General features: G+C 36.0%; 1 protein-coding gene across 1 annotated transcript in view; it reads right to left on the bottom strand.

Moving 5' to 3' along the window:
- LOC124445354 (neurobeachin-like) overlaps window positions 1-16,286 on the bottom strand; it is a 57,481-nt gene extending 41,195 nt beyond the window's left edge. Inside the window, 22 exon segments of the mRNA XM_046996073.1 lie at window positions 808-910; window positions 1,927-2,019; window positions 2,108-2,205; window positions 2,756-2,818; window positions 3,281-3,360; window positions 4,659-4,812; window positions 4,943-5,039; window positions 5,165-5,223; window positions 5,453-5,561; window positions 6,043-6,122; window positions 7,020-7,082; window positions 8,153-8,293; window positions 8,598-8,654; window positions 9,620-9,766; window positions 10,425-10,541; window positions 11,497-11,635; window positions 12,128-12,249; window positions 13,313-13,408; window positions 14,280-14,380; window positions 14,641-14,767; window positions 15,714-15,818; window positions 15,986-16,286. Coding sequence (XP_046852029.1) covers window positions 808-910; window positions 1,927-2,019; window positions 2,108-2,205; window positions 2,756-2,818; window positions 3,281-3,360; window positions 4,659-4,812; window positions 4,943-5,039; window positions 5,165-5,223; window positions 5,453-5,561; window positions 6,043-6,122; window positions 7,020-7,082; window positions 8,153-8,293; window positions 8,598-8,654; window positions 9,620-9,766; window positions 10,425-10,541; window positions 11,497-11,635; window positions 12,128-12,249; window positions 13,313-13,408; window positions 14,280-14,380; window positions 14,641-14,767; window positions 15,714-15,818; window positions 15,986-16,249 — 2,415 coding nt within the window. The 5' untranslated portion in view covers window positions 16,250-16,286.
- Window positions 16,287-18,144: the final 1,858 nt, after the last annotated feature.

The following is an 18,144-nucleotide window of genomic DNA, read 5'->3' as shown; positions in this document are numbered from 1 at the left end:
GAGTTGAAATACACATATGTTAATAAAATAGAGACTTTGTCGTGGTGACAAGTCTGAAAATCGTTCTGACGATTGCAAATACCATGGTGAATAGTAAAAGTTAATAGTTCTTAAAAGAGCTGTTTTAAGCACAGAACACTAACCCAATAGTTCTAAAAGAACTGTTATGAAACTAAACGACAATACAATACAAACATATGAATATGCCCCACCCCAATAATCGATACTCAACACACACCCCAGCTTGATGAAATCTATGTCTATCAAATAGCGAGGTTGGATTAACACAACGATTACAAAATATTTTAGGAAATGTCTCCAAATTTCCAAACGAAAACCAAATAGGCCACACCCCTACAACCGCATTCACCTCATATCCTTATTCCCCACACCCCAAATTCTTTCTCTCAAATTATTGTCGAACGTTCGCTTAAGACCAAAAGTACGTGCCGAATAATACATTCCCAGGCATGAGTGGGAAATTTCAGATCCCTATTCAACAGAAAATTTACAACAAACTGAAAAAGTATGTCTTTCAAGTCCATGACCAACTATCATATCACGCTAAAGCATGTAACTGAGCTAACGTTGATACATCAGGGTTCGCAAGGGGGGGGGGCAACTTATATTCATAGATTGATCATTGTTTTGATCCTCTATCACAATTGATTCCAATAGAATGTAACAAAGTAGATCATAAAAAAATAAATATCACCCCTCCCTCTAATTATCGATCTTCCTCGATCCCTGTACACATGCATGCACGTGCAATCACGATCTAGCTGCGAAACAAGATGAATTCATTACCTCATAAAGTGCGTTATAAGACGTAAGCGTGAGCTCAAACTGCTTCAATTTTTCCCCAATGTAAGAAAAAATAGCATATTCCTCGACAATACTGATCTTCTTTCTAAGACGAAAATATTTCATAAAATGTACACGCAGCTATTCTTATATTTAGCTGACAACCAGTTATTTGTGATGTACACTAGTTCAAGGATGGATCCACAAAGGCAATTGGGGGAGAGGGGCTCTAATTCTGATTAGATTTTATTATGATTGGGAGATTTTCGAAATTAAATTAAACGTTGATCACAATTGCAACCCTCGAGTATTTTTACCAGGGCAATAAATCGCCAACGTGTTTAATCAATTTTCGTGTTTACCTCGGCAAGGCTTCGGCACTTTGGCCGAAGCACACACTAAAATAACCTTGATTTCCATCGTAATTTTATTTGCCACTCATTGGCATTTGCCCCATGTACGATATAAGACAAAAGTTATGATGACGGGAGATTGGATTCATTGACATGCAAAGTTTCCTTGCAGTTTTTGTTCACTGAATATTGTTTGACTTCTAAGATGATGACCAAGTTAAAACCCGCATAAACAAATAGATGCTGTAGATTGAGCACTTCGGTATTTTTTGCCGAGGCGAAACCATGAAAATCATAACTTGCCTCGGCATTTCCTTCGGCTTGCCGAGTACCGAGGCAAACTTCGAGGGTTGCAATTGCTTTTGCCAAATAATTTCGTAAAAGCACTATTGCTAATGCGCATTTAATATAAACGACAAGTTTTTTGAAAATAGACACGTTTCGACATCTTATGATGCCATCTTCAGTATGAGTGAAATAATTATAATTTTACTCATACTGAAGATGGCATCATGAGATGTCGAAACATGTCTATTTTCAAAAAACTTGTCGTTTATATTAAATGCGCTTTTGCCAAATAGTTTGGCATATTAGTATTTAGTGGGAATATCACCCGCTCCTGCACCCCTATCTAGCCAAGACTAAGAAAGATGAAAAACCTCCACTTATTTCGACGTCAAAAGCGCTTCCTCTTCCCGTTTTACGCTTTAAACGGGGAATCTACCGCATCTCACAACCGCATTTGTTCAAATATACTGTAAGAACTTACTGCATGGGACAGTAACGCAAGAAAGCACCAATCAGCTTCAAACTGTATATCCTCACAGCTTCATCAGCCGCTGACAAAAAACGTAGTAAAACCCTGTGGAAAAGAGAGGATACCTTAATCTAGGTAAAATCGAGAAACGCAATTTCACGTTCATCGCTTGAAACCATGTAAACGTATTTACCTAATGCCTTCAAGACGATCAAGAGCCATAATTATTGCCATTGGTTTCTCGCACATAAGATCAAGGATGAACTGTAAGATGTCCACCACATTCTCTTCCTGAAATATAGTTGATTGCTGTCAGGGATAGGATCCACAATAGTTTTTTGCGCGAGGGGGAGGGGTGGTGGTCAAGTTCGGATTAGATTTTGGTGGCTACTTGTTTGCTTTCTATTATGATTGGGAGATTTTTGAAATTGAAAAAATCATTAATAACAATTGTTTTGGCTAATTGTTTGGTATATTGGTATTTAGTAGGAAAATTGGTACCTTTCCGACACTCCATGTAGCCAAGGCTAGTAGAGGGTGAACACCCTCCTCGCAACTTCCCTAAATTCATCCCTGTTTGCTTTTAAAGTTCAGACAGCTATTACATGCAATCAAAGGCCGCGAGAAAAAAACAGACGCGAAAACACACTTAATCTTCGCTTTAAATGTTTTCAACGACCAAAACTAGAATCGCCTTTGCTTGAAAAGCAATTGAAATGGATGTACCTCTAACAATAGTAGTTTTTTTTCACGAGATGAGAAGTGCCCAGATTGTTGCAGCTTAAAGAACTGAGACGATTAATCGGTCAACGTAACTACGAAATATTGACGTTACACAAACCTCTTTGACTATGCAGAGATAGCAAAATATACTTTCCAATTCATGATCCTCGATGAGATCTCCCTAAATCAAATGAAACTTTGTAGCGCTGAATGTAAAATTGACTTCTCTCCAAAATTAACACAAACTGGCTTAAATTCAATACAAAGTTCATACACCCGAGAAAATATAAATGTTTGTTTCCGAGAAACGGTATTTGGTAAACTTCACCGAAAACATTTTATCTGTCTTAACAGTCACTGCCAGGTCTTAGTACCAAAAAGCTGTACATAATTATCATCAAATTCTGTTTCTTATATGCATTATATAATTTTCTAGCTCGTATGCAGGGCTATTTGACTTTTTAAGGGGACAACAGAACAGACGAGTCATATATGATCGAGCTTTTTTAAACTCTTTCACTGGCAAGATTACAAAAAACAGCTTATCACATGCTATTCTAAGGATAGATGTATACATAAACAAAAGTCCTGCGCCTACACTTTATGGCACATTACCAATCACAATGTTTATCCATGGACATACCTGAATGATCATTTGCTTCACCAGAACCAATATAAAAGCACGCAGTGAAAGCAACTCTTCTTTGCTTGGCCTTAGCACATCTTTAACGGAAAATGAAACGATCAATGAAACAATCATTAGGTTAATGAAACAATCATTAGGTTAATGAAACAATAACTAGGTTAATGAAACAATCATTAGGTTAATGAAACAATCATTAGGTTAATGAAACTTAATGATTGTTTAATCATTCAATCATTAAATAAATAAAAGAATCATTAGGTAATGAAACAAAAATTAAGATAACAAACAATTATGTCAGCGAAACAATTATTAGGTTAATGAAGCAATCAGTAGGTTAGTTCAAAATTCTTAGGTTTGTGAAACAATAATTAGGTTATTGAAACAATCACTAGGTTAATGAAAAACTTATTACATCAAAAAAAATCATTAGGTTAATGAAACAATAATTAAGTTAACGAAACAATTATGTCAGTGAAACAATTATTAAGTTAATGAAGAAATCAGTAGGTTAGTTCAAAGTTCTTAGGTTTGTGAAACCATAATTAGGTTAATGAAACAATCACTAGGTTAATGAAACACTCATTACATCAATAAAAATCATTAGGTTAATGAAACAATAATTAAGTTAACGAAACAACTATGTCAGTGAAACAATTATGTCAGTGAAACAATTATTAGCCTAATGAAACAATCAGTAGCTTAGTTAGTTCAACAATTCTTAGGTTAGTGAAACAATAATAAGGTTATTACAAACAATGAAATCATCTGTAACTAAAGCCGAGTAACATTCAATTTGTAAATGTGATAAAGTATATTTTCAGAGTGCAATAACGGATAAACATGCATGAGTGAGTTTAAAAATGATAGTACTAATAATGATATACTTTGAGACATTTCTTGACTGTCCGGTCTAACTCTGTCTCGCTTCGCTACTCTCTATCGTTTCACAAAAGCCTCGTTACGCAGCCTAACTGTTAAAAACATTACTTGCTGTTTCGTTTTTATTTTTTGCATTCTTTTGCGTAGTCCTTGAATTTCAAACGATTACAATTGTGGAAATCTTTGTTTTCTTACAACGGCCGCCATGTATACATTTTTTTTTGTTTTTTTTTTTTGAACTGAAAAGGAGTTTGTTTGGCTTTCGCTGTTTTTCAGCCAATCAGGTTACAGTATTTACAGTGCAATTTCAGTTTTTCAACACTGCAATTACACATTTCACAGTACAATTACAGATAAACTGCACTGCAATCAACCAATCAGGGTACAGAAATATCTCAAATTATATTATTTTATGTATAACAGGGGACCAAAGATGACAAGGCTCTATTCGTGTGAATTTGAAGGTACACACGAGTAAACGCATCATAAAGTTAACCTGGTATCGGGATGTTTTCAGGTGGAACCACCCAGTAGTGCGTGCGCAACATGTCGATGAACATATTCACTCCGACCTCCCGACGCATCAGATCTGGACAACCAGGATTGGTGATGAGATCCGTAGCAAATACACTGAACAAGTGAAGCTGAACCTATAATGAAAATGAACAACTTCTCAAACGGAGCGAATGCTGGTAAAACGGAGTGAAGGTAGGTAAAACAAAGTTTAGTCGATGTGAATCAATTAAATCATATATTACATTAACGGTCTTTACGTTATACCTTAAACGGTGTGTTTATCCACAATCTAGCATTGAATATTACATTGGTAAGCAATGTGCCAATCAGTGGGCTTTTTCTCGGTTGCAAAAGTAAAAACCTTAAGAAAATAACACGTATCGTTACTTTTGAAGACTGAACGAAATCGACACAATGAAAGAGTGGACGTCTCCAAGTTTCGTGCTTTCGTGCACTAAAATAATATTGTTGTGAAGTATGTTATACCTTGTTAATGACAGTAAATAATCCGAGGCTTCTTCTGTAAGTATGGCAACATCAGCGCACTAAAAGATGACATTAAGATGTCATGAAAACTGACTTTATAATCAGTTAATGCATTTAGTTTTTCTGTGTTTTTTTTTCCCACAATGGAGGCTCTACAGACTTAGTACGGCATTTGAGGTGAACATATTTTTAAGTATCCGTACTTTGGCGATGGGAAGCAACAGCAGCAAGCTTCTAAGTGAAGCAAATACAAAGTAACAGCACGTTACATACATCATGCAAAAGTACCTTCTCCAATAAGAAACTGACAACGTTGAATCCTCTTCCTTGAATCATTTGCTGCTGACTTGTCTCCGAGTTCTTCAAGAAGTCGCAAAGGAGGGAAAGAAGCAGCGTGCTAGAAAGAAAATTGAAGTAGAGAATGACGTAGAGAATGGTGGCGATTAATGGTTCGGATTAAAATGGGTTGCAAATATGATTTTATAAAGATCAGTATAATCTGCACACCAGTTGCTCATCGTTAAAAAAACATCGGGCATTCAATTAAATTCTATGTTCTCTAATGATGAACAAATGGTGTAATATTTCACCCATGAAAATTTTAAGGTTACTCCTGCATAAAGAAAAGGATTTCAACTTTGGTTCCAAAATCTAGTAGGATTAGGAGCTCGAGTGACAATGCATTTCATCATAGAATGAATTTTAAGTAAAATCAGGAGTTCAAAACACCAACGCAATACATACAAGCCAGGAAATCTTCAACAATACTATGTGCGCACAGTTCACTCTCACCACCACCCCCTGCGACACCACCCCACCCACCCCGCCACTGCTTCATTTCCATTGTTACAACGATAAATCAAATACTCAGAAATTACCATATGTCTCTATCGGCTTCACGGTCCTCCCTCTTTTCTGCATGAATATAATCCAGTTGAGCGAACAGAGGAAACAGCATCTACAAAAAAATTCATGCTGTTTTACGAGGACGATTCATCGCTAGGTTTGTGTATTCTAAAGTCTCACTGGTACACATTAATCACTTTAATCTATCGAAACAAAATATGTGATTGACTTCATAAAGTAAAATGACGTGTGTGTTGCAAACACATTCCCCAAATAAATATGAAGAGCACCAGTGAAATTAAAATCACGGCAACTTTATGGTAAAACTATACAAAGCCAAATATATTTAAAGCCGAAGGTGAGTGTCTTGCACCGTTTTTCTTTACTCGGCGAGTGAGCAACATTCCCAAATGTTTGGATCAAGCCATCTAAACACTATAAACCGTTTAGTAATTGTTTTATAAAATAACAACCAGAGGGTAGTGTTGTAAGCTTTATTTCAGTGAACGGAAATATGAAAGCTACATTTTCCCAACAGTTCCAAGTGAACGAAGCCGTTAAATTTAGTACACAACGAAATCAAAACCACGAAAACGTTGAATTACAGCGAGGTTACTGACTTTGAAAGTTTGGGAAAATCATGAATCTTTATCTAAGTTTGCCTTTAATAGGCTAGAAATGCACTCCAAGTAAATTTAAGCAAACTATCGTCTTTGTTTTCAGGTACGTTGAAAATTCTCACGACAGCATACTGAAGACAACACTTTCAATTTGGCCGTATTTGGATGGCCTGATCCAAACACGGGCATCAACCAATCAGAGCACGCGCTTTGCTGATTTTATTTTATAAATCGCAGTTTACTCATAGTGAGTGGTCACCTGAACACAGTCAAGAGACTAAAAGCTAAGTCATATGGTGGTCTATCTGCTCATAGTGAAGTGACCGTAAAATCGCTTGTATATTAATATATCGCGGAGTGAACATAAACTCGGTCATATCATAGTCTACCTGCACACCGCCAAGTGAATGTAAGCTTGTTTGAAGAGTTTGGGTGACAACGGCTTGAACTCCCTAAAATATATAAGTAAGATAGCTATAATTACCTCGTTTGTCTTGTAGTTTGGGGATAAACAGGGAGGATGAGGATGGAGATGGGGAAAGTACAGTGTATAAGTAACGAGGTGCAGTGTATAAGAAGCAGGTGCAGCGTATGGAGATCGAGTTACAGTGTATGAAGGAGGGTATTGTGTTTGGAGAAGGAGGTACGATATATGAAGGAGGGTATAATGTTTGAAGAGGGAGGTACAGTGTAAGAGAAGGAAGGAGGTACAGTGTATGGAGAGGGACGTACAGTGTAAGAGGACGTTCAGTGTATGAAAAGGGAGGTACAGTGTAAGAAAACACTACATTATCACTCGTAAGCATACATTGTGGACAAAATATGCATTTTTGTCTCCTCATTGTTCAACAAAATATAACAAAAATGGAGGACTGTGAATATTTTATCAATTCATGTATGCATTGTACTTTTTTCACCGGTATACTCAGCTTTAATTAGATAAGAAAACCTGATTGCAAGGCTCTATTAAAGTGCCCTGCCAGAAAAAACTTTTTCTAGAGTTATTAAAACTAGGTGTGATGTTAACATATAGGTGAAAAAATTTTAAATTCGATCAAATCTTCATCTTGTTATGGCGGTTTTAAGTTGCCTTTCAATGAACCTTGTCCGTCGTGGTATAAAGCCTGGATACAACGAAATTCTGATGTCATCCAAGGTAGTTCGGTTTATGTCTATTTAATATTAACGAGTCCCATACATGACGTAAAAAAGTAATTACAAAAGTAATTCGTTCCAGACTTACAAAAGTAATTCGTTCCAGACTTTTTTGACGACGGACAAGGTCCATCAAAAACAAAACTAAAAATTTTTGTCTCTAATAAGTTACATCTCACATTTAAATTTAATATCGCAAATAAAACATTTTGCTGACAGGAGCACTTTAAAAGCAACAGAGTTGATAGTATATGCTACACTCCCTCCCGCTTGATAGGAACATGGCGGAAAGATAACGCATTATACACAGTAAAGTTGTGTTATTACGTGACTCAATGATACAATATGCATTATATTAACAACATACTTCTAACATCAACGCATGAGGAGACTCGCAAAAATAAGAAGCGTTCGTAACAGGCGACGATTCAACACATAACTGCCCGTCACAGGCTTTCGGGTTGTATGTGAACATGATAGACGAGGCCAGTTTACCATCGTACAGAGCCTAGATTAAATCATTAACATACGTTTAATGTGACTCAGCTCACCAAAGCAAGACAGTGACAAAAAAATTACACACCACGTTGCATGTTATAAACTGTTTCAAACGCAAAAACATTAACTCTAAAAAATTCTTCCAAATCATTATTGCAATGACGGAAACACAGCAATCGTAGCTAAATCGTAAAACGAACGATCTCAATAAACAAACATGTATATTTCTTAGTTTGACTTGTTGACAAGTAAATCAATAGTCAGTTTTTACCACATTTTCACAGACCACATGACGGTAAAATGGCAGTCTGTACCTTTCTGTCTAGTTCATTCAATGGCGTGTCGACTTCATACTCAAATTTGAATTTGTTCTACAAAAAATGAACGCTTGATAATCTCTTGAAGGTAAAGAAAAATCCTTCCAACCACGAGTTCAATAGAATAACATAAAGTATCATAAGGGATTCTTTTCTAATTTTTATCGAGCAAATACACCTCAGCGATAATACAAATGTCGAAATATGTTTTCCATAATGCAATAAAAAAAAACTACTTCACTATTTTATGATTTCACTATAATATCCAAAATATTCCTATACAATGTTTCAATCATTTGAAGTGATAAATCATATGAAATATTCATTTTAATTTTGTATGCTGTGTGTTTCTTATTTGTATAAAGCGTCCTGTTTATGTCTATTATGGTTCGAAAACTCGTTTTGGCATATATTTCATTCATGTTTCAGATATACGAAATACCAGTGAAGAAATTTTCTGCTTTCCTTATGACGACTTAGCACTATACCGCGAAATTAACGGCTGTGATTGGTGGGTTTCAGCGTATTTAATGCCTAATACAGCAGTGTAAAAATCTGCAACCGAGCACATATCTGTTTGAAGAGTGTAAAAAATCAGAAAAAAAGTGAAAAATCTACATTAAAAAAGCAAGAAATCATCTGAGTTGTATCGCTCATCTCCTGCTACGTTGTAATCAAGTAATTGCATGGATTTTACTGTATCTGATAAAAAAAACTGTGCTAGCGAGCTTAATAAAGATTTTATTCCCCATTTGCACAGTGCTGCCCAGAAAAAATCGAATTTTCCATGTGTAACCATTTGTAAATATTAAAAAGAACAAAAAGTACACACAACACCGCCCCAATGCCTCCCCACCCCCGAAACACACACACAAAATAAAACCACACGATCTAATTTTGACTGTCCTTGCCAAAGAAACACTCCCGCTTTTTGTCATAAATCGTAGCATATTTGAATACATGATTGCACAAACATGAAAAAATAAATACGAAAGTAAACCCATTGATAGATGACACACCTTATAGCCAGGTCCGAGATGATAAACTGCCTGAATAACAGGCCATGACAGCGCATCAGTAAAAAGATAAACAGCGCCCAACTGCCCACGAAACACGCTCTTTTCGTCCGCACTCGGTGAACTGCCAATATAGCATTTGTCCAGAGGCTTAAAGAATTGCAATAAAATGTGAAATATGTACAGAGGTTCAAAAATAAAGACGACTCACGGATCCATTTTAGTCTACGATTTGGACAAAATGATTTGGACTATATGAGGAAAATTTCTTCCTTATTACGATTCAGATTTGATACATTTGACAAAATGCTTGATTCACATAATGAAAATTTTCGGTATATACGTTTTATATAAAATGCAACGATTGATATAATCAATCATGTTGCACAAGATTATCCTCTATTACCCCCAACACAGTCCTTAGAAAGCATAAAATACTATTAGGTCCGACTGGTTGAACTATGAAGATAGTATGGCATTTTTCCGAAACATTAACGAGGACGATTCTCTTTCATTTAAACGTACAGACACAACTCACACGAACACTAAAATGGAATCAATGCTTATTCATCAACAGACTCCTTTAGTGAGCAAACAAAAAACACGGAAAAATCAGTTACGAGTTTTTCGGAATTATATAATATTGCTTTAGATGTGATGGGACGTTTGCAATTCGTGTTATGCTTCGACTTCTGAATTTGTAATGTGGCTTCGTAGTTGAACGTGTTTGTGTGTGAATATTGAGCGACGAATAATAGAAATACATACGTAGTTTACATGCATTTCTAAAACATTGCAAAGAATTTACCTCGTTGGTTTGAGCCATCGTCAGGTCACCGCCAGAAACAAGTTCACCGTTAACATAACATTTCACTTCGCTCGAACGAAAACGACTGTAGGTATGGACGATGGTTAACATGAACCACTAAAAGAAAAAAGATGACACAAACGTTAAATGCGCCCAGTTCCAAGTTCCCACTCGACAGTGACCGACGTTTGAAAAGCATCTGTACTTGCGATGAATAAAAAGGTGCTAAATGTCAAAAATTTTATTCAAACATAGAATAACGAGCAAGACAGCAACGTTTGCCTTCTTTGAGCTTATAAAACTAAGAAGTAACTTAACATTCCAGAACATATCCAAAAGATCACATGATCCATCTAATGCATCATGGGATATGATGTATTAAAATAAAGAAAAATTCTAGAGGAAGTCCTTGCTATAAGAAATTATTTTATGTACATGGTCAAAATAACGTGAAAGATACTTAGCCTTGTTGTCATACAAGCAAACTTTCGAATAAAATCTGGAAGAAAGCTCGAAAATACCATACTCCAACAAGACAATTTAGTGTTTTAATTTAATTTATATAGCTGACAAAACGTAAAATGAGAAAAGAAAACAACAACGGTCGGTGGGCACATTAGGAAAAATGGAAAACTATTGAGTAGAATTTTCTAAGTGTATAAAAATACCACTTGATGTTTTAAGATGCATAATTACACAAAAGATTTTCACCCCCGTGGAAATTCAACATGGCTTATATTCAATCTGTGTAGAGCGAAACGGCCTACATAGAAAAATAATAGTCCCGAAATAGGCTGGGTACTCTCGTTTCCTTGTAAAACAAATCGTGAATAAAATTATTTTAGTTGAATACCTTTGAATACGCTATATAGCTATTTAAGATTACGAGTCTACTCGAATCTCGGGCGGGCAAAATGTCAATTATATACTACAAATAAGGGGGACATTGGTGAATAGTTAATGCTGCCTTATTTATACATATTGATAATGACATCATAAATGTACGACCAACGATCATTGACGGACGTTTTTCAAAGTACAAAATGGAGGAATGGAGGTTAGACAAATTCACCTTTTGAGGATAAAACTGATGACCGACAAGATGGCGAACGTAGCGTATTTCACGTTTGCTTTGACGAACAGCGGACTCGATCACCAGCATCGGACCAGAAAAATGCGCTGAATAACCAACTCCTTTTCCAGTGCGAAAGCTAAAAGGAAAAATTGACGAATTTACAAACCTATCTAGAAAATGATTCCCACGCACTTAAATCTGGATTCCAGAGGACCGAGCATACCCAGTTAGCTCATTTTTTTAAATTACAGAGCGACAAAGTATAGTTGATCCCTTCATGGCCGTAACTAGAGCGTCAAATGTACGAGGGAGGAGAGAAGTTATTCATATATTTATATGTACCCGAATGATTTCTGAATTTATGAATAACTCTCCCCAATTAAGGTTCTATTTACGGACCTGTCCTTGGTTGTTGCATTGCATACATCCAAAGGTAGAAAATTTAATTTTCTTCAAACTGTTGCCAAATCTATTGCAATACACAATTGCTTGAAATACTCAGTGCAAAATTATATCTACGTGAGAGCATCAGCTATGGCACACCAGTACAAAGAGTTTTTGAAAAGAGTTAAGGTGTTTTAACCGACATGAGAATCACATTCAAATACACCGCACAAACACTACTTACCAATATAAGTAAGGTCGACATTTCTCGGCGTTCGTAATAACCGAACCATCCAGACACACCCATGTTGAAAATGTAAAGCCAGGTTGGTGAGGCCACTTAGCAATAGGTGGTACAGTAATGGCCTAAAACGTACAATACCTTAAACAAAAAACTTAACCTAAAGACTTCGAGGTCTTGCTATGACTGTGATACATTGAAAAGCAAGATCCAATCGGTGACATAGAATAACGTAAACCTCCGCCGATAACAGCCCCGTGCATAATGCCTTTTTTGAATACGTTTACCACAATGATTTAGAACCCAATCCTCTACCGTGTCAAGGTAAGGCAACTACGCCATCTTTAAAGGTGGAAAAAGCAAAACTCAAAATAAAAATAAGCTAAAAAACAGTTCAAAAACCCAGCCAGACTATCAACTTATCAACTTTGTAACTGCATATCAACTCGGGAAAAGCAGATATTAATCGTAAATATTGTCAGTTAGGCCACCTTTCAAGATGGCGGCTTGCCTAACCCGTAACAATAGAATTTTGACAGAGTCGGATATCTAGTAGATTGTGTTCTAGGTCATTGGTCAAATACAATCGTGACACCTAACTCCACATAAAAGCCTCCCTCCCCCCTCCCACGGCGTATAAGACCCACCCGCGTATATTTAACAGTGAAGTGTTAACAGATCATTGCATCCTAACATAGTCCACACATTAACCTCAACGATTGTAAACCGTCCCCCCATGGAAAAAGGCTTAGGGCTTATTGTAATTTTTCCAACAAAAATGGTTACCGGGGATTACGTAATGATCTTTGGTAGAAAAATTGAATCGTGCAGACAAACGTGAAAAAATTTACATGTTTTAAATACACCTTCATTCAATTCATTTAATATCACAGTCATTTTAATTTAAGCAAGGCATCTTTTATAGATGGTCATTTTATGACAACTTTCTTTATAAACTTTTCTCTCACCAAAAGCATGAAGTTTGATCACAAGAACTGTCTTGTACTGTAGAACTTGTACAGAAAAATACCTCGTACCTTACCAATTTGCTAATTTTCTATCACTAGTAATCGATCAAGCTCTTGAAACGAAACGACTGAATATAGCAAGTACTTCATGAAAACTGTGTATACATGTCCAGAGACTGGACAGAACAATATAGTATTTTTAAATGAAGCATCTACTTACTGCTCCTTGATTTCCAGTGAAATCAAAGTAGACGTCAGGTCCGCGACGTTCTGGCAGCACCCTTAACACCTTCAACAGTCTTGCAGCATGCTTTGGCTAGAAAAACGAAAGTGCATGACACAGCATTGAATATGCAGTTTGAAAAAATCCTTCGACAAAGAACCAGCGAGTTTCGGTGGCATAGCCACTTAGATATTTTTCATGCGATTAAATTGATGGTATTAAAGACACTTGAATACGTAAGAAAATAATTGTGTCTCTCTTGTGCAAAGTTATGGCTTACTTAATTAAAATTCTTTCTTAATACTAATATGACTCATTGTATTATAGAAACCGGTCAAACAACACCCGATCATTATCAGGGCGAGTAAATTTCCTTAAAATGTTTCAACGATGTTTCATGCTGCGATCTGCTAATCCGGCGTTGCATATATTTTTGCACAGAATGGACACTAAAGTTTCACGACATCGTTACAAGCATAGTCATCACAAACAGCTCTGAAAGACAGTAAATCACGAGATGAGATCCAGTTGTTTCGATTGTAAATACACAACTAAACTTTGCTGCGATTTAGCTTCCTGAAATGTAGCTACTGTTGAAAATTTAACTGTCTTTTATCCCAACAATATTTCTCGTACTGAGCATGTCAGTATACCAGCACCGCTGGCCAGATAATACGTATGCGTAGAAACAGATACGTTGCACAACGCCTGACCACTACGTTGTAACCAATATTGTTTTTGCTATGTATAAAACATTGAAATTGATAAGGGTTAGACGAACGGAGGCTTAGGTTCGAGTCAACTTCAATTGTTACTCAAAATGTAACAATTTCAATAACCATTGGAAATTATCAAGTGTCGCATACAATAACTTTATTGTTTTACCACGTTCGTAACGACTGTGCGCAACTTCTATTTTCGTCAAAAACAGTAGAATCCATAACACAATAGCGATAAGACTTACCCATCGTCCCTGTTTCCCATGCAAAGCGGCAAATAGTGTTTTCAACTCCTTAACAGTTATACTATACGCGGCAAGAACACCCAACAGCTCAATGAATTTGTCTAAGGAATAAAATAAAACATATAAGTCGAGCCTTTCGAGAAAATTAGTTTAGGAAAAATTGCCAAGAGGCGAAAAAGTAGAAAATGCAAGCAAACCACTATGAAACAACAGATTTATGTCTCACTACGAAAACAACAGATTTATAAAGAAATAATAATCTTGATCTTTCAAAGCTTGACCAAACTTACAGGCTGGCTACACTAATGATGCCTGGAAATAAAGGATTTTGACAAGTATATGCAATTGTATGGTTACAAACCTGCAACAACATCAATTTCATTAGGCAATCGTTGCAGAATACGCTCAATTAATCCAATGCTTGTACATATTTGTAGGTTGGTTATGCTTCGTTTGAGAATGGAGATGAGAAATCCAAGGATTTCAACCTAATTGGAAAGACCTTACTATAAGGATGCAAGCCAACATATACACATTGAAATCAACAACATATTTCTTTGATAAAGTGTTTGGACAATAGAAGTGCATGATTAATTATGTTAAAAGTGTGTGAAAGTGAGACCCCATTTCAAGATTGAATAAATATAAAAGTCACGTACTATCCAATCAAATGATAATAGGGCATTTTCAAATTTGAATACTAATGTCAGGCAATAGCAATGCAACAAAAGAAAGATGTCTGTAATTTTGTTATTTGAATGAAACTTAAACTATGATTGCAAATCATTACAACAATCCCACTTTTCTTCTCAAAGATTCATATGAAGCATAAAGGCAAACTGCAGTTTAGAGTAGAAGCACAATACTTTTGGAAGGCTCAAGTAAGCATTCTCACACACAATAGGAGCATCAAGAAAAGAGCAAGAACCATAAATTATCACTCAATTCACATGGCTTAAAATGGCTTTCACTTAATGTAAGACAGAAGCACCCATTAATAAGATACATCTCAAATATATATCACATTTCTCATAAATTAAAATAGCCAGAAAGTATGCTTGAATGAAGAATCCTTTGTGTCAACAAAAACACCTGCTGACTTTTTATTGAACTTCCAAATTGATATAACAACAATAGAACATAAATAAAACATAAATTTGGAGAATTTGGAAAAATGCTAACGGAAGTGCCTTTTCCACAGCAAAAAGAATCTTTGTTTTCAGGGTATGTCAAGAAATCAAGAACTAATTGCCAAATAGCTGCTTTTGGAGGGCTTCAAGGACGAAATCTCACGTGATTAATAATATTATCTATTTTTCATTACCTTCGGCAACTAATACTAAATCAAATATTCGTTTGAGGCGAAAAAAACATACTTCGACGAGCAATATCACATCTATAACCAATCATGCATACATAATACTTAATACTTACGGACAAGGATGCGCTACAGTATTGAAGCAGTTCCAAAAGTATCAGTAGATTGGGCGAATTGTTTATGGTGAAATTGATTTCCAAATCAAAGCTTCCACCGACAAGCTATAAAAATATATATGTCATAAACCATAAATGTAACAATTACATCTTAATTTTAACACAAGTGAAACAATGAGTTGTTCCTTAATATCAGGAAGGGAAATCGCTAATTTTGAGCAACTTTTGTCAAGGCATCACGTAATGTACACACGTAAATTTTGTACACATACCGTGCCAAAGACTTCGTACACGACTTTCTTATGATCTGGTTCGCCAGTCTCCGTTTCAATACTTTGTACAAGGGATATTAGATTTGCGAGCAAAGCTCGCGCATCTGAGGCAGGATTGCTGCTTGATTCACTTGATTTCGGTAAAGAAGATGTATCTTGTTCGATGTTTTCGTCAGCAGTGGATTTTTCGACATCGTCCTTGTTTTCAGTGGTAGTTGTAGTAGTTTCAGTGACAATTTTCTCAGCGTCCTCCACGTCCGCCATATTGCCATCATAGCAAATTAATTATGGCATAATTATGATACGACTTTAATACATTTTCAATAAATGATTTCCATCCGCTACCTGGACATTTGTTTGATCCCAAAATACGTCATAACAAACCATCAAAAATCACATCCTGGGAAAAGGTTATTGTCGTAGACGTACGAACGAGCACCCCAACCCTCTCCCCATCGTTGAGAAGAGGTTGTCTTTATGGGAAAGGCAAATAATAAAGATTAGAACGCATTAAAAGGATGGTGGTTTAAGACTTCGTACAAAAAGCTATTTATCGATTATTGGCTCTTTTTTTATTTTATTTTGTTACTCAAAGTGTTCTCAACCAAATCACTTCAAAACCACTGGCTACGTGCATGAAAGGATGATAGTTTACTCGACCAATTGATTTACAACATGTAAACCTGCATTTGACTATAAATGCCTGCATTGAATGGCTCTCGATTCTTGTATTTGGGAAAGTAGCCTACTTTCTCCAGTGGCGGATCAAGGGTTAGTCAAAATAAATTACTGCGGCAAATTTAGCATATATTTACATTTTTAAGCCCTTTGAAGCACATCCATAGGGGAAATTATATTCTTTAGAAATTCAAAACCAATAGTGTTTTTCTGAAAGTAGTTTGAAATCAAAATTAAGGAGCCATAATTTATTTTTACTAACGCTGGATCCGCAACTGCACGAGAAACTTACTAAGAAGAACACGACACTGGATATGCAACTTGTTCATAAAACTGAATTGAACAGCGTTGTGCTTTGCTAATTATTTACTGTTGCTAGTAAAATTTTTCAGTTGTAACGTCACAGGTATATTGTTTTCTCACTAACTTTTCATAAGCACGAACTCTTCATGTGCTCTATTTTCTTCATAAATCATGTATTCCCATACTTAACATCTCAGTTCCTCTTCAATCTTACCTTCTTCCGAGCGACCTGCTGATGATGTTGAAGATCAAAGGGTATGATAACATGATGGAATGAAAACTCCAATCACGTGCTAGCTCTAGGAATAGGTGTAGCCAGTGGCATACCCTGCTCTTTCGCTTGGTACTCAGGTAATGTATAAACCATAATTTTCTGAAACATTCATAGCGTGACTACTCTTGCATATGTCAAAGAAATCACTAACATCAGTAACATGGTGCCGATTAATAAATTTATTTTTGTTTCCGAAAGAGAGAATAAATACTTAAAAACATTCAACAGTGTCTGAGCCTGTATCTTTACTTGATCCTTTTCTTGTATATAGATTGGCAGCTTCTTATTGTTAAGATGAGAGATCAAAGCTTCGTATTTTTCAAATCATATAATCACGATCAAACTTGCATGAATTTAGTGAACACCAAAAAAAATGGTATCACGTTAAAAAAAGGCTTTAAATTAATAAGCTTTTCGTGTTGATTAAAATCGGCAGCATGCTATTCACAAACAGCAGCGTTCCCAAGGGGAAAGGAGGCAGTGTAGAAATGTAGAGTGCCGGTACAAATGCACTAGGCCTCCTTATAAGAGTGTATGAGGGAAGATTAAATTCACCTACCAACTTTATAAGAGCTGGAATCTACTTTGTTTCATTATTACAGTGTGGGAACAAAGCTCGAAAGTACAAAGCCTCTTTAAAAGAATGAAATCATTGAGTGCAAGTTGGAAGACGTCTCTGAGATATGACTCTGAAATCGATTGTTGATAGCCGGTGCGGTAGCTCCTCAAAACACCTCTGAGTCGCAGACAAGAATCCAAAGCATATTTGAGTTAAGGTTTTGTAAAATTTAGAAAAACCAAGTTTAATAATCCAAGTTTTCAAAAATATCGAAGTTCAGAATATTTTTTACTATATCGCTATGACAAGCAAGATGAGCTTTTTTGCAGAGCATTCTATAGCGCA

This window comes from Xenia sp. Carnegie-2017, unplaced genomic scaffold, assembly GCF_021976095.1.
Source record: "Xenia sp. Carnegie-2017 unplaced genomic scaffold, XeniaSp_v1 HiC_scaffold_22, whole genome shotgun sequence".
NCBI lineage: Eukaryota > Metazoa > Cnidaria > Anthozoa > Malacalcyonacea > Xeniidae > Xenia > Xenia sp. Carnegie-2017.
Note: the sequence above shows the minus strand (reverse complement) of the source record. Positions and strands in the feature narration are given on the sequence as shown.